This window comes from Halichondria panicea, chromosome 6 (genome assembly GCF_963675165.1).
Source record: "Halichondria panicea chromosome 6, odHalPani1.1, whole genome shotgun sequence".
Taxonomy (NCBI): Eukaryota; Metazoa; Porifera; class Demospongiae; order Suberitida; family Halichondriidae; genus Halichondria; species Halichondria panicea.
Window position 1 is genome coordinate 1054542 of NC_087382.1, and position 23481 is coordinate 1078022.

The window sequence follows — 23481 nt, forward strand, 5'->3', positions numbered from 1 at the left end:
AAAGAATTGAGGGAGCTCATCTTCCCCAGTGGAGAAGAGGGGTGTGTGTATTAGGAGGTGGGTTCACTGTATATTCACTATAGAAGGTAACTTCATGCAAGGCACCTGACTTTAAATGTAGTTATAGACGTGATTGTACTTGCAGTTGCAGTTACTGTTACTGTAGCCTTTAAGACTATCCCAGGGAATAATAGGCATGTCTATTTTTGGTAAAGATCATTACATTAAGTTTTGCAAACAACGTTTTCATTGCTGAAAGTGGATCCAGTTTAGTCAGCAAGATAACAATGAGAATTATGATTATGTAATGTATCAGTTGTGTGCTGTGTTTATGTCTACGTCTTAATTTGTCTATAATTATTATGTCATATTTTTGGGGAAACATCTGAGAATAATTGAATTTTTTCAAGCACATTTTTCAATTTTTTAGAATAATGGGTGAAAAAAGCATAATTTATCAGGGTCTATTGTGGGGCCCATTAGCTATTGTGGCTACTGCATGTATGTGAATCTTAATTGTCAGTGTACAGACTTGCTCACTACTGATTCACATCACTGGCATGCCATGAGTGTAGGAATGATAATGATTTGACAGAAACTGTGCGTTGTTTTATTCTGTTCCCTTCAGTTTTATTCGTTCGCCGTCTCGTTGTATCAAGTACGATGCTAAAGGAGGAAAGTTGAGATCAGCTTTCTGCAAAGTAGTAGGTATAATCATAACTCTTACAAAAGTTAGCTGCGTGCTTATGTGCATGTTATATATAATTATCCAGCGGCTCACGTACTATCACTATCAACACTCTTAGTCGTACTATTTTTACCACCACTTTTTATTTCTAAGATGATAGATTTGTTCTGAAGCAGGTCAAGTCAATAGAGATATCATCATTCGAGCTCTTTGCTCCTCACTACCTCAAGCACGTCACAAAGGCTCTGGAAGATAAGGTATATAAAATTATATGGATGCCGTGGCTTTTCCTAGCTTAGTTATTCTGTAGTGCTGGCTGTATTAGAAAAAAAATATCCACTTTAAACACAGCACCAACAAGGTGTTCGATTTGAAGGGCTCCAAATCTGTCTAAAGAGAGCAGTGGGGACGTACTGTTTTGATGAGAACTACCTTCAATGTACGTGATACTTGTTTAAACTAACTGTCAGCTGATTTAGTAGCACATGATTTAGAAGCCTGCATGAAATCACTTCTGTAGTATCTCGAGTATAGAAAGCGTCCGAGTCCTATAATATATCCGACTAGAAAAACATTTGCAATGTGAAAAATTGCTAGGATTGGCCAGGGGAACCACAAAAAAGCGTGGGAACAAGAAATCAGACGAGAGCATAACTCCAATCCGTTACAACGTCAATCACATGTATACTGGTAGTTTTCCCATGTTTTCCCAGCCAATATGCCACGCAATTTTTACTGGTGGAGTGATGACCAATCCCTATATATATTTATTATACATCCATTTTAGAATGTGGGGCACATAATCATGATGATTTGTGATGAATTGATGTTCCTAATACATGCAGTGTTGAGCACAGGTACACACAGTCCATCCATGCGTAGTAACATGCACGGACCGTACTGGTGAATGATGTGGTGGATGGAAGCTGATAGGTGGATCTGGAACACAGTCTATTATTTAATATACTATGTATTGTACATGTTCATGACGTTGTAACGGATTGGAGTTATGCTCTCGTCTGATTTCTTGTTCCCACGCTTTTTTGTGGTTCCCCTGGCCAATCCTAGCAATTTTTCACATTGCAAATGTTTTTCTAGTCGGATTCCCTTTCTTTTTCAGTACAGTTTACGTATCATGACATGCATAAGTGGAACGTCAAGAGGCAGTACAAGAAGAGAAGACAGGACTAATCAGATATCTTCTCGAATATCTCTGGACTAATAATTAGAGTAATAATTTATTGCTTGATAATTATGTTGAATTTGGGAATCAGTATTAAATGACAGCCATTTTAAGAGCATGATATCTAGCCAGTGCATATAGCATGCCTGTCAGAGAAAGGGAGCTAGAGCTGAACAGTGTGAAGAAAAGGAACACCTCAGGCTCTGGAAAAGCACTGCTGCACTGATTTTAGGCGCACGGTTTATTAGCCACGCCTATCTATTATTGGCCACAACGCAATTGCTGAGTCATTAAAGATGGCGGAATTGTCTAGGTAAGAGAAATAGAGACTGAGAGGTCATCTGCCTCGTGGAAGCAATCGCAAATCTGAAGAAGCGCTTTGTAATCCAGGTTGTAGTCGTTTGGAAACCCTGTGCAGAATGTCCTGGAGATGGCTGTACTTGGAGTAAATGCTGGGCAAGAAACTTACTTACTTACTTACTTACTTACTCACTTACTTACTTACTTACTTAGTCAGTCAGACAAAGAGCGGTGAAACGTCGAAATAGTGCAATTTTTAAAATGAAAATATTCATTCATGAAAGGAGAGATACAAAGAGAGAAAAGGCTAAATAAACTATCTGTTCAGCCAGTTTCTTGATGTGGCCTTTCCCTGCAGAGATAGAACAGTTTGAACATGAGTCAAAATAATTGAAATATTGCTAAACACGGGCAAACCCACTGCCAATCCTATGTAAAACCTACTGGTTTTACTAATTAATAACTTGTTCTCCCCCTCCAGCAATTTGCTGCAACCCAGTGTACGTGTACCCTCACTCCAAGTGCGTACTGATACAGGCCATACTAGCCGACACTGAGTTCCTGGCACAGAACGCCATCATGGACTACTCTCTACTCACTTGCATCGATAACTCCACGAGAGAACTTGTCGTCGGAATTATTGGTAAGCTTGTGAGGGGGCGGGGAAGTGTGTGTGTGTGGCTTGTAAAACAACAAGCTATACGTCGTTCAGTTCCTGTCGACGTTTGTTGATTGTGATTGTGCCATGAAAAGTGTTTGTTCTAAAAGAATTAATGATGTCTTTTACCTTAATCACGAGTTGCAATCCGTTCGTCAATTTAATAGTTGTGAACGTCAAGTGTATTAATTTTGTGATTATAATTATATTCCTTCTTCCTCCCCAACAGACTATATCCGTACCTTTACTCTGGATAAGAGGGTGGAAATGTTCCTCAAGAAGACAGCTGGGAAGACGCTACCATCTGTTGTGTACCCTGAACTCTACCGTAAGAGATTCTGTGAGGCAATGGACAAATATTTCACAGTAGTGCCTGATAAATGGACAGGGTTAGGTGCAGACGTCAAGTACTAGAATTGTAAAATTATTATAATTATGTGTGTCATGTCTCCGTCGTGATTTTGTTTTTATTGCTCAAAGCATCACTGCAATGTGACTATGTTCTCTGCCATCAATTGTTATTTCTGAAATGTTGATGGAAATGTGTTGTCAGTGCTTCTGTTGCTGAATTGAAACACTATTGTCTGCATGCATGTTAAAACACAATGGGATCAGACATCACATGAGCCCCTCCCCCTTGCATGTCTATAGATCCATATTATAATTATATGTCTGAAGATGCCTCCAGGCTCCCTCAGGCCAGCCAGGCTACCTCAGCTGTACCTGTACATATATACTAGATACTATGCAGAGAAATTGTATTGAAAACGTTAGTTATAATTAGTTTACTGTGTTCAAGGTGATGCACTGTAGCTCAGCTAAAGCTAGTAATGTACAACTGCTTGTACCGATTATTATATATAATTATGTACTTCACTTTAACAACAGATTTGTTTGCATGTGGAATGCATGGAAAGTTATGCTCACATAATCTGCCAGACCTGGTGCTACTACTGTTAGATACATGCAGCAGTACCATTGTTATCAATTGTGTGCATTTATATATGCATGTAGACCTCTTGAAGACAACACTTGGTTGAATTGTTAGTATTGACAGATGAGAATTAAGTAATTGTATATTTGCAGATTTCATGGACTGTTCAAATACGGAAAGTGATGATGAAGAAGTTTATTAAATGAGCGTGCGACGTCTAAAAACAGTGGCAAGGATAGAGATTCTGGAGGGAACAGGCAATGGTGAGAAATTAACTCTGGAAGTAAACTATACACCTACATAGTATGGTTTTACTCTTTGGTAATTGACCTCATGAATGTAATCTATATATTGGTAACGTAGATAATTATGTGTGAATCGAAACAATTCATATATACCACAACCATTAAATCTCTACAAAAAATAAATCTACAAGAATCTACAAAAAAGCATATCTCTCTTTAAACTATAGTGACATAAACAAGTGCTAACGACAGTAACTGTTGGAATTAACAATGCCTACAAATGTTATTTACATGATAAGGTACCTCAGCTAAATAAGACAGTTCACACTTCATTGCGTATGGGGCCGATTTCTGTGTGTGTAACAGCAGGACGATGGTTGACTCTTGGAGGGGGAGGGGCTGGTCTGTAGTCCTCTGTGGTGAGTGGGGCTAGTTCATCCATGTAGGATAGTCTCAGCTGGTTCGGCCTTGTGGCTGGTCTGATGATGGGAGGAGTGATGTAACGATCAGGGTCAGCTTCTTCCACGGCTCCATCAGTGTAAGGTGGGTTCAAGGCGTCTCTTTGTTCATAGTCGTCTACTGCTTCGAGTAATTCATCTTCATCATTTTCATCGGCTACCAACTGATACATTTCCCAGGTATTGTTAGCTCGTCGGAGTCTCATGTCTGCAGCACCAGCTCGTAAGTTTCTTATGGTGTCCTCTATCTTCAGCCATGTATTGCTCTTCTTGAGCACGAATTGGTAAAAATGGTAGCAGACTGTTATCACAAATAAGGTGAATGATATAGCCATTGAAGTATTGGCTAGTGCTGACTGACTGTTCTTGGTATCTTTGACATAGGAGGTGCCAAATACAAGCATAGCAACATTCAGTAGATACAGGGTTTCGAGGGAATCACAGAACTTACTTTTGTACAAACGATTATTCAGTGGTTTCCAGCTGATCAGTCCAACTGATAGAACCCCAAATGATAGCACATAGAGAGAAGTATCTGGAGCCATGGCAGCTACTAGATTATGAGCAATCAGAGCAAAGAGGAGCAGTCCCACCCAGTAGCGATGCTTGGGAGTGAATGGAGCATGGTACACATCCATGAAGCCAGTGTACTTTGTGTTCTTTGTCCATATCATAACCTTGGAGCAGCGTGGAAACCATTGTCCAAAGAAGAGCAGTACAGTAAACAATCCACCGGCAATGAGGATAATGGCAGCAGCAACAAACCGAGGGAGGTGATCGCGAGTGAAATATTGCACATTGCCGTCGTACACCCAAACTATAACACTTGTATCATCAGGATAATCCAAGACCCTGTACTGTAGTGCAGCAATGACAAACCGTAAGAGTTTGGATCAAGAGAGTAGGACGAGTGTGCCTAAGGCAGCAACTGGGTTCCTGTTGGAGAGGAGCTTTGCAAATGAGTCAAAATATTTGCTTAAAAAATGATAATAAAAGACATTAGAAGAAACAAGTAAGCGGGAAAGACAAGTTGAAGGAGTACTTTCCCTTGAGAGTTCATTCCCTTGTAAAAGCATGTTTCAATTCCCAAGTCAAGATTCACCCATGATACAAAAACTGTTAAAAAGTTGGAAAGAAAATTTCTCTATTAGCAGCTACTATGTTGGCGTAAAAAATGAGGCCATGAATATTTCCAGTTGCTATAGTGATGTTGAGCACGAGAATTAAATCAACTAACAATATGCCAGCCAGCGCAAATGGTATTAGTAGAAGAATTAAGGTAAAGATTAGAGCACAATTTACAGTTTGACGTAGCCAACATAAGACTGTGTCCTGGTTTACATTCTCCACACAAAACACCACTTTAATTGTAAGCACACTGTTCGTCAGGGTTACTTAGACTAATGTTGACTGGTTTTTGCACGCAATAGTCAAGTGTACAGTTACTAACAACATGCCCTGTTTTATTGGTGGTATTTATGACTTCGATCCATGTGTTGTTATTTCTTTCCAGCGTTATAGTCTCTTTTTCCTCAAAACATTTTGTTATCTGATATCCTAGTTGCAAGTCTGGATCACAGTCACACTTGCACTCAATATCGGACTGAATTGGCTGAAGTCCACTAGGGCATGTGCAGAGTTCAAAAGAAATATTGATAAGTTGTTTTGAAATTCCCATATTGTTGCATGGACCCTCGGCATAGAGTTCCACTTGAGCAGAGCTGTCTTGTGAAAATACATTGTACTCTAATTCTTTGCACTGATTGCCAACTTTCTGTTCAGCCTGTCCTTCTTTAAGACGACCAACTCCACTCGTAGTGACAACAAAACTACGAATAGTGGCATTTATTGGATTTCCAACTTGGTCAACAGCCAAAACACTGACTTTAAATGTGTGTCCCTTTCTTGTTGAAATAATATACTGTAGTCATTTTTGCAAAAAATTACCTAAACAGGCCTAGAGGAGATTGATAATTCGGTGGAGGATTTTATGATGTTATTCATGTAGTCTAATCCATTTGAAGAAATTTGATATTCAGCACTTTGACTTTTTGAACACCTGTCCAACAGACCTCCGTAGATATCCGCTCCTGACTGGGTAGCCATGTTGTTAGTTCTGAATGCATTGAAATAGTTATCAGAGCTAAACTCATACAGTTGAATGAAGTAGTCAGCAAAAATTGTTTGAGTTGCATCATCTTCTGTGACTCCTAGCTCCTCCACATGCGCTCCTCTGGGTGTCATCTGCCACAAATATCCCCCCTCCGTACTGAGCCAAGTTGTTGTTAATCATTAGCTTGACATATCGATCCTGAGTCCTATAATACTGATATGCTTCAACCGTTTTAAATAGGTACAGTTTCGAACTTTGCTGTAGATACACTCCACCTCCACTAGTGTTAGCTGTGTTTGAGTCAATGTTGACGTGTGATCGAATAAGTTTAATACTTGAAGATACTGCATGTATACTTCCACCATTCTCAGCAATGTTGTGAGCAATCTCACTCTGTTTATTTGGAGAAAGTGGCCAACCATCTGCATATTCCATCTGCACTGATTGGAACTCAACTCTACTGGAATATGTATAAATCCCATCCTGTGCTGTGTTGTGATAGATCTTTATTGGCTCATTTACAAAGAGTGTACCTCCTCCAGAGGTAGCTGTGTTGTTGGTGATGATCACTCCTTCCGTGTTAATATATATTTGACTCTGGTCAGCGCTGATGGCTCCACCAAACACACCACGATTGTTACTGAGTGTTGTAGGTCCATTAAACTCGATTCAACTATTGAAAGCATAAATGGGATAACCATTGTTACTGACAATATTCATTCCAGTGAATGTTACATTTGATTGCAAAATGTTCAAACTGGCCATGTTATTAGTAATGTCAGTGTTGTTGATGGACACACGGCCTGAGTAAATACTAATCGCTCCACCAGTGTCATCAGCTCTGTTGTTTGTCAGCTCACTGTTGGAGATGGACACACTGCCTGAGCCAACAACAATCGCTCCACCATCGTTAGCACTGTTGTTTGTCAGCTCACTGTTGGAGATGGACACACTGCCTGAGTCAACAACAATCGCTCCACCAACTCTATTAGCTCTGTTGTGTGTCAGCTCACTGTTGGAGATGGACACACTGCCTGAGTAAACACTAATCGCTCCACCAGTGTCATCACCTCTGTTGTTTGTCAGCTCACTGTTGGAGATGGACACACTGCCTGAGTCAACATTAATCGCTCCACCATAATAGTCAGCACTATTGTGTGTCAGCTTACTGTTGGAGATGGACACACTGCCTGAGCCAACACTAATCGCTCCACCATTCTGAGAAGCTTTGTTATTTGTGAAGTTACACCGAGTGATCACTACAGTACTAGATACCACTTCTACTGCTCCTCCACTCTCAGCACTGTTATAGTTTAACTCTGTGTTGTTGATCATCAGAGAGTTGTTTGATTGAATGTAAACTGCACCTCCATCATTTCTAGTGAACACACTATTTGTTATATACACATCATCAGCCTCAACGTGCAGTGCTCGACCAGTGTTGTTCATAAAGAGAGTGCTCTCAATTGTTGCAGTTTGAGTATTAGTAATCTTAACGAGGTGGTTCGTATATCTTCTAATTTATCGGACAGCAAAAAATAATTATTTTGGAAATTGTCCAGGTATAATTGGAACAGACTTTTATAGAGCATGCGAAGTGTCCGGAATAATTAGAACAAGCAAGCAGCTGCATGCGAACTAGCTAAGTTTAATAGAACAGGGTATATACGACTGAATAAGTCTTACTTGCCGTCATGAATGGTAACTCAACTTTTCAAGGTATTGTCCAGATATTTAGAACAAATGTAATATTAAAGTACTGGAGTGTCCGTTGTATTAGAACAACGAAAATTTCCCAAAAGAGTGTCCGGGGTAATTAGAAGTGTCCGATAAGTATGTATGAATGTCTATGATACAACTCTTTATATTTAAACTTTTTACACACGTCTCACCGTTACTGCTAACTTCCTAACTAAGTATATACTATAATTATGCAGTTGACAAGATCAATCAGTTCCAGTGCATTAGCTATATACATAATGCAGCTATACTCAGCATTGCAGATGAAACGTTTTCCCCTGAGCCTCCTTTGACAAGCTGTCCCTTATGAAGTGTCCATCGGGGCATTTTGCAAAGGCAATAAAGTTCTTTTGACAGCCAGGATAAGGATCCGTGAGAATGTCAGTAGATACAGTTCCAGAGCAGCTGGTCTTTCCTTCACACAGACTCTTGACCCACTTAGTGCTAGTGTATTCAACTTTGGAGTCGGGACCATCATTTGTACAAGTTGCACCATAATAGGCGAACCGGACGGTCATGCCTACACCAGATAAAGGGGAGGTATAATAATTATATGTATCCAGATAATCCATTGCTACTTTGATCGAACAATTAGTCGGCAGAACCATGTTAATTAATTGATAGAGTTTTAATTAGCAGCGCAATTATTATGGTTAACAGCGTCTTCATCAACATTTATGTCTTGCACTCAAACAAATGTATACAGCTAGATCTATATAATTATGACAGTTTTTAATTGACATGAATAGCTGCATATGGGCCATTTTATTGAAGCAGAGCATTCTTCAGCTGATAATAATTATACTGTTGCTGATGAGCTATATAATTATAGTCAATGTACTCTTGTGAAAACTCTCAAACATGTGAACCAACTCAAATTAATGGTGCAAGTCAATTTCTCATGAATTCTAGTAGTGCATGCCGATTGGTAAAATGATGTACACTATAATACCTGGGTCATCTTGTTGCTCCAGGGCATCTATCAGCAGCTGATAATAACGACGACCGTGGGGAGCAGAAGAGGCCACAGCCAGGAGAGATAGCAGAGCCACAGTAGCAATCATTAAAATCTTCATCACGATTATTATATATTAGCTATAGCTATCCAGAGGAAAATGCTTTAACGACTTGAAATGATGAACAATTGCAGTTACTGTCACAATGAGAATTCAATTAATATACTAATACAGAGGTACAAGAGAACTACTGACATGTGCATGCTATTAAATTTCATTGGCCATTTAAGTATAAACCATAATAATAATTACAGCATGCTTGGATTCACCACATTACACAGGACTTTGATGTTTAATTAGCGATTAAAAGTGGAAACTTCAGCTAATGGACAAAGAAATTGGATCTAAGGGCTGTGGATGGTGTTACCATGCAGGAGCTGATCGAGGCTGGCTAATGCATGGACAATGAAATTGGATCTGGTTGTGTCTCTGTTCCATTCCACCCAGGCATGTTTCATGTCGACATACAGAAGTGCGTTCTGAAACAGTCATGAGCTATAGCTGTAGAATCTAACAAAGACAATCGAGAAATAGAGAATAAAAGTGCTAAAAGTTACAACACACATGCACACAATCCGACACACACAAACCAATCACTCTACACACATGCATATAGTATCAAATGATATACACTGAAGTGCGGTGGGCACACTAAAACGGTCGCATATACCACACTTTTTTGAGTGTCAGTGTACTCACATTTTAGACTAGCTATTATGTGTTGCAGGTTAATATGCTTAGCCTCGTCCATGCACAAGCTTTACTTTTTATTGTTCTTGTCTACAGCTCTAAATATAAATTAATGAGCTAGAGATGATGGGAGGCAGTAAAGAAGGAAATGATGGACATAAAAAGAAAAGTAAAGCCAGGTATGCAAACTCGCGTGATCCCCATGCACATACATTTTTTTCACCGTAAAACAATACCTTTATGGTGGAAGCAAGTGTATGTAGAATAGTGTGTACATGCGCATATACGCGTGAGGTATAATATTTAGTTTGTTAGTTCTGCTCAGTGCAAGTTGGCCTCGGCTATATATATAACCAGGTCCACTGGTGATAGCTTCATTGCGTGGCCCCTTGATAATCGTGCACCACGTATGCACTGAACATTTTATGGCCCACTATCCAGTACTCCACTTCCTGGAAGACATTTCAGAGGCGAAGTGTCCACTCTGACAGAATACTGAAAGTGAAACATGACTCGAAACAATTACATTAACGCTCAAAAGGCAAGCCTGTTACTCAGACTGTGCAAGCATGCAGGCATGTATACCTAATTACATGTACATGATGTACACTAATAATGGTATATTATGCGACATGTAGACAAATAGACAATGTCTATATTGATAACTATAAAACACTTCGGAAACTTTTTACATTATGTCTCATTCTATACAGCATATATACGCAATTGACAGATCCATCAGTGCAGTAGCTATGTACATAATGCAGCTACACTCGGCATTGTAGATAAAACGTTTTCCCCTGAGCCTCCTTTGTCAAGTAGTCAGTTGTGCGTTGCCCATTGGGACAATCTGCGACAGCTATGAAGGACTTTTCACAGCCAGGATAAGGATCCGTGAGAACGTCAGTAGATACAGTTCCAGAGCAGCTGGTCCTTCCTTCACACAGACTCTTGACCCAGTTGGTGCTAGTGTATTGAAGAAGGTTGTAGTGGATATTGTTGGAACAGCTTGCACCATAAAAAGCAAATCGGACGGTCATTCCTACAACGGATAAAGGGGAGGAAATTATATGTATTAAGTGTAGATAATCCATCGCTACTTTTATCGAACAATTAGTAGGACACACAATGTTAATCAGAGTTTAGCAGCGCAATTATTAGCTAGATATTTCATAGATACAGTAGAACCTTGCTAATCCGGACCTCTTTAGTCCGAAACCTCACAAATCCGGACAAAAATTAATGGCAAACTGAAAAGAGGAGGGCTGTCAGTATAGACTACTGCGCATGCACAATCTAACTTGCCTTGCTGAATCAGCAAATAAACTGCTCATGACAATGCATGGCCACTGCAAAGAAACGAAAAGAAAGCTCACAAGACTCACTGTATTGGAGAGAAAGTTGAGGTAAAAGACTATTCTCTAGCTAGCAGCTCCTGGCCACAGTAATAATATTATCATAATAATTATATACATGTACAAAAGTGTCTTCATTAATGATATTCATAATCAATTAATGACATCCGTTAATCCAAAAATTTCATGTATTCGGATGGGGTCTGGTCCAGCTCTATTCGGATTAGCGAGGTTCTACTGTATTACAAACTTTTTGTATTCTGCTTATTACATTTATACCTGTTTTTTCATTGACATGAGCAGCTGGGCCATTTTGTTGAAGCAGGACATTCTTCAGCTGATAATAGTGTTGCTGACGAGCTGTAGTCAAAGTAATGTATCATGTCAACTATCAAAATGAACCAACTTAAATTAAATTAATAGTGCAAACTGTCAAATTAATGGTGCCACTTTCTCTTTAATTCTAGTGGTGGTTGGACAAGATATACATTATTATATACCTGAGTCATCTTGTTGCTCCAGCTCCAGGGCATCTATAAGCTTCTGATAATAACCATGGTCATGAGGAGCAGAAGAGGCAAGGGCCACGAGAGATAGCAGAGCCACAGTGGCAATCATTGAAATCTTCATGATGATATCCAGAGAAAATGCTTTAACAACTTGAAGTGATGAACAATTGCAGTCAGTTGTTATGAGTCAGTGTCAATGAGAAAATGTCACTAGAATAATTATGTTAATACCACTCTTAAGTAGGTACAGTATAACGGAACTGTGTGCTATGTCCATTAAGTTAAACTATATGCATAATATAGGCTAGCCTCGATCCCAGGCCGATCCGTCTCCAATTGAACGCTAGGTCGCCTCCTCGCTCCTTCTTCCTTCGCACAAGACAGCTCCTCACACTCTAGCTAAGCCTATATCTCTGACAAACTAAACTTGCAAAGAATAGACCTATGACACGGAGTTCTCTGTGATTTAACGGTGATTTTACGGAGTAAGTATGCTTACATACACTATTAGTGTTTCTATATTCGCTCTTTTTGAGCGAATACCTGAGCAACCACAGCAACCACAGCACATGCCCAGATACAATCAATACCAGGCCGAGGAGGCGACATAGTGTTCAGTTGGAGACGGATCGGCCTGGGATCGAGGCTAAATATAGGCATGCTTGGATTAAAGTGGAAGCTTCAGCTAATGGACATAGAAATTGGATCTATATGCTGTGGATGGGGTGAATCCATACATGCATGCAATGTTGCCATACCATGTGCATCCAGCCATGAAATCCATACAAGGCCTGTGCATGGTTGGGATAAATCTACACGTACCAGCCATGCATGCACTCTATAAAGTAGAAGCGTCCAATGACCAAGGGCCGTGATGGTGTGAATCCATGCAATGTTGTTACCAGCTGCAAAGTAGAGGCTCTTGTCTAATGGACAATGAAATTGGATTTGGTTGTGTCTCTGTTCCATTCCACCCGGGCATGTTTCATGGCGACATGCAGAAGTGCGTTCTGAATCGTGAGCTGAAGAATCTAAAACTGTTTGATAAGCAGACAAATACAATGGAGAAACAAAAAAGGAATAAAAGTGCCAGAAAAGTTGTACACCTGCACACACACCAATCACTCTACTCTGCTGCATGGCGCTGCGCATGCACGGGGTAATTATAGTTATTATTCAACTACGTATAGTTTACATGTTTGTATTTCAGAATTGGAGGTTAATACTCTTGATTTACAAAACACGTCTTTGCAAAAGTGCATGAGTGGTAGGTCGCCCTTTCTCTGCATGGCTTTCTTTAAAAACTTGATTCTTTTCATTTCATGTGTGCTGTCATTAGTTGAGATAGATGGTGCTTCATGATAGCATCCAAGTGGCTCTCGAGGTCTTTACGCTTTGGCTTGATGTCACAACCTGCTTCAGCAAATTGACAGTCCACCGTCGCTTCTATAGGCAAGCAAATCACACGAGACTTGGCTGCTTTGAGCTAGACTAGAGGCATGCAGAAAGAAAGTATTCCTTCATATATATATAGTATGTACAGCATCCATGAATACATATGATATGATTTATATTTATTACTTTAGAGTTATAGCAATATATAGTCGTCAGTGGTGTGAGCGACTGGTTGTATCCCTTCAGCTTAGAACACACCCTCCACTTTGTGAGGGGGGTAATAATATGTTCAATGCACGCTCTTAATTAGGGATCATTTAATCTCCCTCCTGCACATCTAAAAGGCAGCCACTCAAGAGAAAGCAATTCTAACACAATGTGTAATCAGTTTGTGTATGTGTGCTTGAGTGGGTTTGTCTGACAGAATGTGTACTGCATGGTCACCACAGTCAATTTTGTAGGAAGCCTAAGCACACACAGAGGAAGCTAAGCACACACCACGTATGCATGTTTGGTCAGTGACTCATTCACTGTCTGCATCTGTGATCTACGCCACACGCGCTAATTAGCTTCAAATCTTCCTAGCATATGTTTCCACCTGTGCAAATGTTTTTACTCAATTAAAGATAACGCTGCATCTACTTTTACATGCAGACTGAGACATTACAATAATTATATGTGCATGTGTTTATGTTCGTGTGTGTACCTGTAATGTGTGTGTGTGAACGTACTGGACGGCAACCAGTTAATAGTCCTTATATGAGTACACGCCGAGTTCTGGTTTCCTTGGACGAGTACCATATGAGAATAGGAGGCTGTCCTTCCCACTTGGTGTAGGGAGTGCACTTATGTCTAGGAGATGTCATACAAATTTAACATTGACCATGCATGAGAACATAAACAAGTTCAGTGCGGCCTGGAATCGAGGCTAAAACGAGTTATGCACAAGATGAAGCCATGCATACTGCACTGCGTACTAAATAGGAAGGAAGTCAAGTTAGTTATCTAGGACGAAACAAAATCGACTGAGAAGGTATCATAGACTTTTCAAAAAACCCATCGCAGTTTGGCAATATAGAGTTGCGAGGCTATACTGAGAAGCAAAAACCAAAATTACAACATGCATCGGTGATAGTATCTACTATTATATCTCAAATTGTGAGGCTTCGTGCTTTTACACATTAGCTTCCAACAGGGTGATTTTACACATTAGCTTCTAACAGGGTGCTTTTACACATTAGCTTCCAACAGGATGCTTTTACACATTAGCTTCCAACAGGGTGCTTCCGACAGCTGGACCATTATCCTGAGAAACCACAAGGGAAGTAATGAGTCTACCACAGCCAGTAGACAATACAGCACAGATGGCTATACCATTGTGTGCATGGTTGAAATAGTGCCAAACTCCCCCCCCTCCCCCGCTATAAGTGCATGGCATTTGGTAATCACTAACACACAATATTAAGTGCTCCTTGACTAGCGAAACAGACAAAAGTGCAGCATCCATTAAACAGTGAGTTTAATTAACATGATTGCAGTTACTACAATGTATATGGCATGCATTGTATATAATTAGTACATAACCATTCTTGGAGCAGCATAATTGTTATAACATACGTACCAACACCATCCTCAATACATGCACCTCAGATATGCTGTCTAGAAACATTCTCAGCTGGTTAGTGCTACTGTCCCTAGCTACTGTTACCAGGAGTGAGCACTATCACATTGTGCCAGTGGATTCAACCGACTTGTGTAATGACTATCGAAATGGAACTTGTTTTACTCTCGAGCAGCTTGTTCAAACAGACCTGTTATCTGATGGAGTCAATCTCACCTTGAGCTTTCTACCTGGAGATCATGTGTTAACTGAGCAGTTACTGATTCGTAACTTCTCACATGTGCAAATCACCGGCCAGAACACAAGTACAACTGTAGTTGGATTCCATAGCAATGGTACGATACGTTTTGTTAGTATTACCAAATTGAATATTGAACGCTTGGGTTTTATTGGAGCGAATGTTGGATCACAAAACTCACATCAAGGTTTAACCATTGACGGTGCCAATGATGTGTACATCAAAGACTGCAACTTTTCGGACTTTGTATTACTCAATCAAGCGGAAAATCACCTCGTTAAGATTGCTAATACTCAAACTGCAACAATTGAGAGCACTCTCTTTATGAACAACATTGGTCAGGCACTGCACGTTGAGGCTGATGATGTGTACATAACAAGTAGTGAGTTCACTAGAAATGATGGAGGTGCAGTTGACATTAAATCAAACAACTCTCTGATCAACAAAACAGAGTTCAACTATAACAGTGCTGAGAGTGGAGGAGCAGTAGAAATGTTATCTGGTACTGTAGTAATCGCTTGGTGTAACTTCACAAATAACAAAGCTTCTCAGAATGGTGGAGCCATTTATGTTGGCTCAGGTAGTGTGTCCATCTCCAATAGTGAGCTGATAAACAACAGTGCTGACTATGGTGGTGGAGGAGCGATTGTTGTTGTTTCTGGTAGTGTGTCCATCTCCAATAGTGAGCTGACAAACAACAGTGCTGACTATGGAGGTGGAGCGATTGTTGTTGACTCAGGTAATGTGTCTATCTCCAACAGTACGCTGAAATACAACAGAGCTAACTATGGTGGAGCGATTCTTGTTTTCTCAGATAGTAGCGTGACCATCTCCGACAGTGAGATAACAAACAGCGTTGCTAAAGAGGGTGGAGTAATTCATGTCTCCCGATCTTCCACCTTGATCATCAACACTAGAATTGCTAATAACATGGGCAGTTTGAACATTTCACAGTCAAATGTAACATTCACTGGAAGGAATATTGTCAGTAACAATAGTCGTCCCATTTATGCTTTCAATAGTCGAATCGAGTTTAATGGACCTGCAATGCTGAGTAACAATTGTGGTGTGTTTGGTGGAGCTATCAGCGCTGACCAGAGTGAAATATACATTAACACAGAAGGAGTGATCATCACCAACAACACAGCTACCTCTGGAGGAGGGATACTTCTGAGAGAAAGTACACTCCTTGTAAAAGAGCCAATAAAGATCTATCACAACACAGCACAGAATGGTGGAGGGATATATGTATATTCCAGTAGAGTTGAGTTCCAATCAGTGCCGATGGTAGGTGCATATGGTCAGCCACTTCCTCCAAATAGACAGAGTGAGATTGCTCAAAACATTGCTGAGAATAATGGTGGAGGTATTTATGCATCATCTTCAACTATTGAAGTTGTAACTCAATCGCACGTCAACATTGACTCAAACACAGCTAAAGCTAGTGGAGGTGGAGTGTATCTACAGCAAAGATCGAGAATGTACCTATTTAAAACGGATGTAGAATATAGGACTCAGGATCCGTTAGTCAAGTTAATGATTAAGAAGAACTTGGCTCAGTACGGAGGGGGAATATTTGTGGCAGATGACACAGACAGTGGTGCCTGCAAAGTAGGGGCCACAGAAATTGATGCAACCTACATCATTTTTGCTGACTGCTTCATTCAAACAATTAGTCTGTATGGGTATTACTATGATCCAAACTATTTCAACACATTCATGACTAACAACACAGCCACTCAGTCAGGAGCAGACATCTACGGAGGTATGTTGGACAGGTGTACAATAAGTTCAAGTGCTGAATATCAAATTTCTTCAAATACATTGGACTACATAAATAACACTATAAAATCCTCCACCGAATTATTAATTTCTTCTAGGCCCCTGCAGGTGATGTTTTGTAACTATTCACAAAATTACTATGTTTCTACAAAAAAGGGACACACATTTAAAATCAGTGTTATGGCTGTTGACCAAGTTGGAAATCCAGTGTATGCTGCAATTCGCAGTTCTGTTATCACTGAGAGTGGAGTTGGTCGTCTCAAAGAAGGACAGACAGAACAAGAAGTTGGCAATCAGTGCACAGAATTAGAGTACAATGTATTCTCACAAGACAGCTCTGCTCAAGTGGAACTCTATGCTGAGGGTCCATGCAACAATTTGGGAATTTCAAGACAACTTTTTAATATTTCTTTTCTACCCTGCACATGCCCTATTGGACTCAAACCAATTCAGTCAGATATTGAGTGCAAGTGTGACTGTGATCCAGACTTACTACCATATCAGATAACAGACTGTTCTGAAGAAAATGGGACCATAACGCTGGAAAGAAATAGTAACATATGGATAGAATTCATAAATACTACCAACGGAACAGGGTATGTTGTTAGTAACTGTGTATTTGACTATTGCGCACAAGGGCCAGTGAAGATCAGTCTAAGCAACCCTGACAAACAGTGTGCCTACAATCAAAGTGGTGTCTTATGTGGTGAATGTAAACCAGGATTCGGTCTTTTGTTGGCTACGTCACGGTGTGAAGAATGTTCTGATATTCACCTTCTTCTACTTCTTCTACTAATATCATTTGCGCTGGCTGGTATATTGCAAGTTGCCTTAATTCTTGTGCTCGACATCACTATAGCAACTGGGAATATTCATGGTTTCATTTTTTACGTCAATATGCTAGCAGCTAATAGAGCAATTTTCTTACCAAATTTAAACAACTTTTTAACAATTTTCATATCATGGGTGAATCTTGATTTAGATATTGGGACGTGCTTTTACAATGGAATGACCTCTAAAGCAAAACTGCTCATTCAACTTGTCTTCCCAGCTTACCTGTTTATTCTGATGTTCTTAATAATTATTTTGAGTAAACACTTTAAATCATTTGCAAAACTCCTCTCCAACAAGAACCCAGTTGCTGCCCTAGGCACACTCGTTCTACTCTCTTATTCCAAACTCTTACGGTTTATCATTGCTGCACTACAATACAGGGTCTTGGATTATCCTGACGGTTCAACCAAGACTGTTTGGCTGTATGATGGAAATGTGCAATACTTTACTTCAGATTTCATCCCTCAGTTTGTTGCTGCAGCCATTATCTTCATTGCCGGTGGATTGTTCACTGTAGTGCTCTTCTTTGGACAATGGTTTCCACGCTGCTCCAAGGTTATGATATGGACCAAGAACACGAAGTACACTGGCTTCATGGACACATTCCATGCTCCATTCACTCCCAAGCATCGCTACTGGGTGGGACTGCTCCTCTTTGCTCAGATTGCTCAAAATATAGGAGCTGCCCTGGCTACAAACACTTCTCTACCTGTGTTATCATCTGGGTGTATTGCATTCGGACTGATATCATTGAACAATCGAGTGTATAAAAAGCAACTTAATGAATATTTTGAAGCGTTGTTTCTGCTTAATCTTGGCATTCTATCTATTGGAACCTCCTACGTTGTTGAAACACAACAACAGCAAGAAACACTGGCCAATGTTTCAATGTCCATAGCTTTCATTATTTTTGTGACAATAATTATCTACCATTCTCACCACTTTATACTGAAGAAGACCAAAACATGGCTCAAGATAAAAGAACTCGTTAAGAGTATCAAAAGAATTTTACGAGCTGGTGCTGCAGACATGAGACTTCAACAAGCTAACAATGGCCGAGAAATATATCAGCTAGTAGCCGATGAAAACGATGACGATGAATTACTCCAAGTAGTAGACGACTATGAACAAAGAGACCCAGTGGATCCACCTTACACTGATGGAGCAGAAGAAGAAGCTGACCCTGATCGCTACATCACTCCTCCCATCATCAGACCAGCCACGAGGCCGGACCAGCTGAGATTACCCTACATGGATGAGCTAGCCCCCCTCACCACAGAGGACTACAGACCAGCCCCTCCCCTAGCCTCCTTCTCAAGGCCTAAACAATTAGGCCTGCTACTAGCCTCGATTCAAGGCCGATCGTATTTTAATCGGCCTGGAATCGAGGCTAGCCTGCTACTGACTGCTTGCGCATGCGCAAAATTATTGGATAATATTCCCGTAATGTTTCCCATTAAACTGAATTTTTACCCGAATTATATCCTGAATAACATATACAGACAAAGAATACTCTTCATAAAGTCAGACACAGAGCTATATAGCTAGCTAGCTAGAGACAGAGCTGTATTGGTTACAGCAGCAATTTCTTTCTGATAGAGTCGACTTTCACCAAGGTTAGTGTCAGATGGGCGTGGCCTATCATATAGGCTATTGTCAGCCTTCCCCTCCGTTCAGAGGATTGTTATCCACTCTGTTGCAGGCTGTGAGTCCTTTGTTAACATAGTAGGCTAAGGGTAGCTATTAGAATGCTATCACACGGGCTACAATCACACTTCTATCCACTTTCTTCAATCCACTTCCGTTCGTTGTGACGTCATTGTTTTACTGAGCAAAATACAATGGTATCCGAATTACCCACTTTCAGGGTAATAGGTGGCGCATGCGCAAACAGTCGATACCAGGCCCTCTCTTAGCGGCCTGGAATTGAGGCTACCCCTCCCCCTACAAGAGTTAACCATTGTCCTGTTGTTACACACACAGAAATAGGCCCCATACGCAATGAAGTGTGAACTGTCTCATTTAGCTGAGGTACTCTTAAAATAACATCTGTAGGCATTGTTAGTTACAACAGTTACTGTCATTAGCAATTTGTTATGCTACTAGTTTAAAGAGAGAGGTTAAAGATAAACATGGTTGTGCTAATATGTAATAATTATTTTAAATGTTGGATAATTATGCCGGCTATATACCACCCATAATTATACATAGATTACATTATGAGGTCAATTACCACAATATGATAAAAATATGAAAAATAAAGCAGTAATTGTGCTGAATAAATCATAATGACCACAAGATAAAAGTCTACTGTCTAGAGTAAAATATCAATTTCAAGACCATCAAATGAATACACTCAGTCATTTTGTGCATGTCCTGTTCTCAACAATCCACAACACTAATACTACTATAGTTCTATATCCTCTCGAATTTCATGTCAGCCGGTTCTCATTGTAGCGTGGGAGGGAGAAAACCGTCTGGTGACGTAGTACTCTTTTCTGCCGTCGGACGGAATGTTGGTAGAGTACCACAATAATGTAAGATAGCTTTCAAGAATACAACTGGTGTGCATGAAATTGTGGGTTCTCTAGAGGATGATTACATTCTTGACTGACAGAACGTTCTGCCTAGTGTTACCAGACGGTTCTCTCCATCCCACGCTACAATAAGAGCCAGCTGGAATTCGAGACTACTACTGACTTACATTACTGACTTACATGTAGTACCAAGGAGCAAAACCATTTATGTGGGTAGTCTATAGTTCTAGTTCCCATCTTCATATTATGCTTGGTGGTCCACACGAAAGTGATGCCTATAGTTACATTTAAGTGGCCAACCAGTAAAACACATCATGTATGCACTTAGCCTCGATCCGAGGCCGCATTTCATTGGAGGCCAGTGAAGGAGGCTAGTACTGGAGTTGGCAGATCTTTGCAACACACCAGTAAAAGCGTAGAGCGTTACGCGTTCCTTATATGGATTTTGTGTATACATGCACTGTGGTCTGTTTTACTTTCTATTTAAGAACCACAGTGCTCAACACTTTTATTCATGAGTGGCAAAGATTCTGCAAACTCCAGTATGCACTTAAGGTTCACTTAATGTTCACTGATATCTATAAGGCTGCCATGTGCAATGTAAACTAAAAGGAGGCCATTTATGAATGGCCTCCGCATAAATGGCCTCCTTCCCCGGGAACTAAGATCAAAATCTTTCAAACTTCTCCGACCGTTTCCTACTGCTCCATCCAGAATCTCGATTTTTGCCACTGTTTTAGACGTGGCACGCTCCCTTTCATCATCACTTTCTGTGCTTAAAGAGTTATAGCATGTATACAGCTGAAGGAGGGCCTGAGGCAATATATATATCAGATCTCTCTAGACTTGTAAGGGGGACGAGCTCATGTAACATGTGAAATAGAGTGGTGTACATTTTGTGTAGATGTACATTGTATAATACTAACATGCAGTGAAATCTGGACCACAATCACAAAACAATTTTTGTGTGCAAACCTAAATGCTAAAAGTCTTCAAACAGAATAGCTACTAGTATATACCTTTAATTATTAGTATGGCGTGAACACTATATCTATATTTGTACAGGAGTGCATGCATGAATACACTATTAGTATGAATACACTATCAGTTAGTATACTGTTATACAGCATGTTATGCCCACACACAAACAAAAATTAATGTTCAAATACTTGAGGCTTTTAATTAAAACCATAACTGAAAGCCTATATAAGGGAGATAACCTTCAGTAGGTGTGTCTAGTAACATAGAGAGAGAGAGAGTGTGTTTGATACAATTAGTGCAATGGCTAGTGCAGTTAATTACGAGTTTGTAGACAAAGTACCGGAAGATTATCACTGCACTATTTGCAAAAAGGTTCTAACTAATCCAGTACTGATTGAGTGTTGTGGCCAGCACTGCTGTGAGGCTTGTTTGGATGATTGGCTAACCGAAAAAAATGACTGCCCTGCGTGTCAACATGAAAACATCAAATTCATAAAGAGTCTACATATGAAAAGACATGTAGATAGCTTGAAGATCTACTGTCTTAATCGCTCCAAAGGATGTGACAAAATCCCTGCACTGGGTGAATGCAATCAACATCTCGAGAAATGCTTGTTAGTGGAGGTATCATGCACTATAAAATGTGGAGAAATAATGCTGCGAAAAGACCTTCAAGATCACGAGGACAACAAGTGCCCAAATCGTCTGGTACGATGTCAGTATTGCAACTTAAAGGGGATGCACAAAGAAATAACAGTGAATAGTCACATAGACAAATGCCCACATTTTCCTATTTCTTGCCCCAACAGTTGTGGGCATGAGAAAATACAGCGCAAGAATTTAGCAGATCACCAGAAGGTGTGCCCTCTTGAACCAGTAAAATGTCCCTTCTTTGAAGCTGGGTGTACGGAAATGATTCCACGAAAAGATCTGGCAGCACATAAAGCATCAAACACAGAGCACCACCTGGAGCTAGTGATGACAGAGACTGTTACGCTTAAACAAAAAGCAGCAGCTGAAAAAGAATCAGTGAAACACGAGGCTAAGATTCAGCAGCAGCAACTGTCACTGAGATTTGATGCCTTAGCATTTTGTGTAACTAAGCAGCTAGCTACCATCGATTCTAACCCTCAAAATACACGAGCAGCTATCAAGAACATCAAAAGCTCTCTAGAGACAATGACCACAATGCTAGCATCAGGTGACACACAATACGAGTTACCATTAGTTAAAGTGTCCCAAAATATTGCCCAATCAGCTTCGTTCTATATCACACCTGGCTACAAAATGTACGTAACATTTAATGCTGGACACTGCATGGTCTACTTGGAGAAAGGCAAACACGATCATCAACTAAAGTGGCCCATGCCTGAACTGGACATTGAACTCAGTACTACAGAGAATAAAGCCCTGTACACAAATACAATCTGCACCAGGTGTGTCTCCCCTCCCACCATAATGAACCGACTAGATCGGTACAGAACAGAACAAGAGATTCCCAACCCACGACTACTCAAGATAATTGGGAAAGGGGACGAAAGAGACATTTTGCTTCTAACAGTAAGAGAACATAATTGTATAAGCAACAAGCGACATGAGACTCTTAACTGACAAGTATTATTATAGCCTGCACATTGTTATTACCAGAAACCTGTCTATAAGTATAGAGGTCACTCTGGGGTAGATGTAATCATAGAGATATATGCATGCTGTAAAAAAAGGTTTTTAGTGCACATTGCATGTGTCATAGCTATACCATGCATATTTGGTGAGCCATTTTATTTTACCGTAATTGGCGGTTTTAATTTGGCGTCTCAGATGTGGCTACTGCTGCAATGACATTGTGTCCACCGGAAAACTTTAATTTGACGGTTTAAAGACCTATTGTGACACTGTACGTGGTTTGCACAACAGTTTTCCAGAGCCGGCAAGGGCTCAAAGCAAAACCTTTTTGTTTTCAGCTATGAATTTCATTACGCTTGAGTCAATCCTTGCTCTTTTTTCTGGACAACTGTAGTTATACATATTTTATACATGCAGCTACTAAGCAAGGATGATTGATACAATAACCCAAACTGAAAGTATGAATATAGAAAGAAGAGTCAGGGAATGATTCATAGCTGACAGCCTAAAAAGGCTATTGTGGTTTTGCTGTTATGCAAACCGCTATACATGTAGGGGTAATCCGTGGTTTTTCCCTAGCT

General features: G+C 40.2%; 5 protein-coding genes across 5 annotated transcripts; 3 read left to right on the forward strand and 2 right to left on the reverse strand.

Moving 5' to 3' along the window:
* Positions 1-434: 434 nt before the first annotated feature.
* Positions 435-3334, forward strand: LOC135337170 (1-phosphatidylinositol 3-phosphate 5-kinase-like). The gene is made up of 5 exons (XM_064533069.1): positions 435-438; positions 842-945; positions 1040-1127; positions 2653-2814; positions 3059-3334. Exons 1-5 carry the CDS (start codon positions 435-437, stop codon positions 3241-3243), a joined length of 543 nt encoding a protein of 180 aa, XP_064389139.1. The 3' UTR covers positions 3244-3334.
* Positions 3335-4157: 823 nt separating this feature from the next.
* Positions 4158-6710, reverse strand: LOC135337171 (uncharacterized). Its single transcript, XM_064533070.1, has 2 exons — positions 6539-6710; positions 4158-5283 (listed from the first exon to the last, which is right to left on the reverse strand). Exons 1-2 carry the CDS (start codon positions 6708-6710, stop codon positions 4331-4333), a joined length of 1125 nt encoding a protein of 374 aa, XP_064389140.1. The 3' UTR covers positions 4158-4330.
* Positions 6711-7248: 538 nt separating this feature from the next.
* On the reverse strand, positions 7249-8028 carry LOC135337172 (metabotropic glutamate receptor-like protein Q). The gene has a single exon (XM_064533071.1). It carries the CDS (start codon positions 8026-8028, stop codon positions 7249-7251), a length of 780 nt encoding a protein of 259 aa, XP_064389141.1.
* Positions 8029-16073: 8045 nt separating this feature from the next.
* LOC135337173 (uncharacterized) lies at positions 16074-19771 on the forward strand. The gene is made up of 2 exons (XM_064533072.1): positions 16074-19092; positions 19743-19771. Exons 1-2 carry the CDS (start codon positions 16074-16076, stop codon positions 19769-19771), a joined length of 3048 nt encoding a protein of 1015 aa, XP_064389142.1.
* A 1684-nt stretch (positions 19772-21455) lies between these two features.
* Positions 21456-23148, forward strand: LOC135336893 (TNF receptor-associated factor 5-like). Its single transcript, XM_064532760.1, has one exon. The coding sequence runs from the start codon at positions 21578-21580 to the stop codon at positions 22886-22888; it is 1311 nt and encodes a 436-aa protein (XP_064388830.1). The 5' UTR covers positions 21456-21577; the 3' UTR covers positions 22889-23148.
* Positions 23149-23481: the final 333 nt, after the last annotated feature.

Coding starts and splice junctions, on each gene's coding strand:
- LOC135337173 (XM_064533072.1), top strand. CDS start 16,074: ATGGGCAGTTTGAACATTTCACAGTCAAATGTAACATTCACTGGAAGG. Junction 19,093..19,742: donor CTCAAGGCCTAAACAATTAG/GCCTGCTACTAG, acceptor TTACACACACAG/AAATAGGCCCCATACGCAAT.
- LOC135337170 (XM_064533069.1), top strand. Junction 946..1,039: donor CAAAGGCTCTGGAAGATAAG/GTATATAAAATT, acceptor CTTTAAACACAG/CACCAACAAGGTGTTCGATT. Junction 1,128..2,652: donor TGATGAGAACTACCTTCAAT/GTACGTGATACT, acceptor CTCCCCCTCCAG/CAATTTGCTGCAACCCAGTG.
- LOC135336893 (XM_064532760.1), top strand. CDS start 21,578: ATGGCTAGTGCAGTTAATTACGAGTTTGTAGACAAAGTACCGGAAGAT.
- LOC135337171 (XM_064533070.1), bottom strand. CDS start 6,710: ATGACACCCAGAGGAGCGCATGTGGAGGAGCTAGGAGTCACAGAAGAT. Junction 5,284..6,538: donor AGGAGCGGATATCTACGGAG/GTCTGTTGGACA, acceptor CAAGTGTTATAG/TTTGGGTGTACGACGGCAAT.
- LOC135337172 (XM_064533071.1), bottom strand. CDS start 8,028: ATGAACAACACTGGTCGAGCACTGCACGTTGAGGCTGATGATGTGTAT.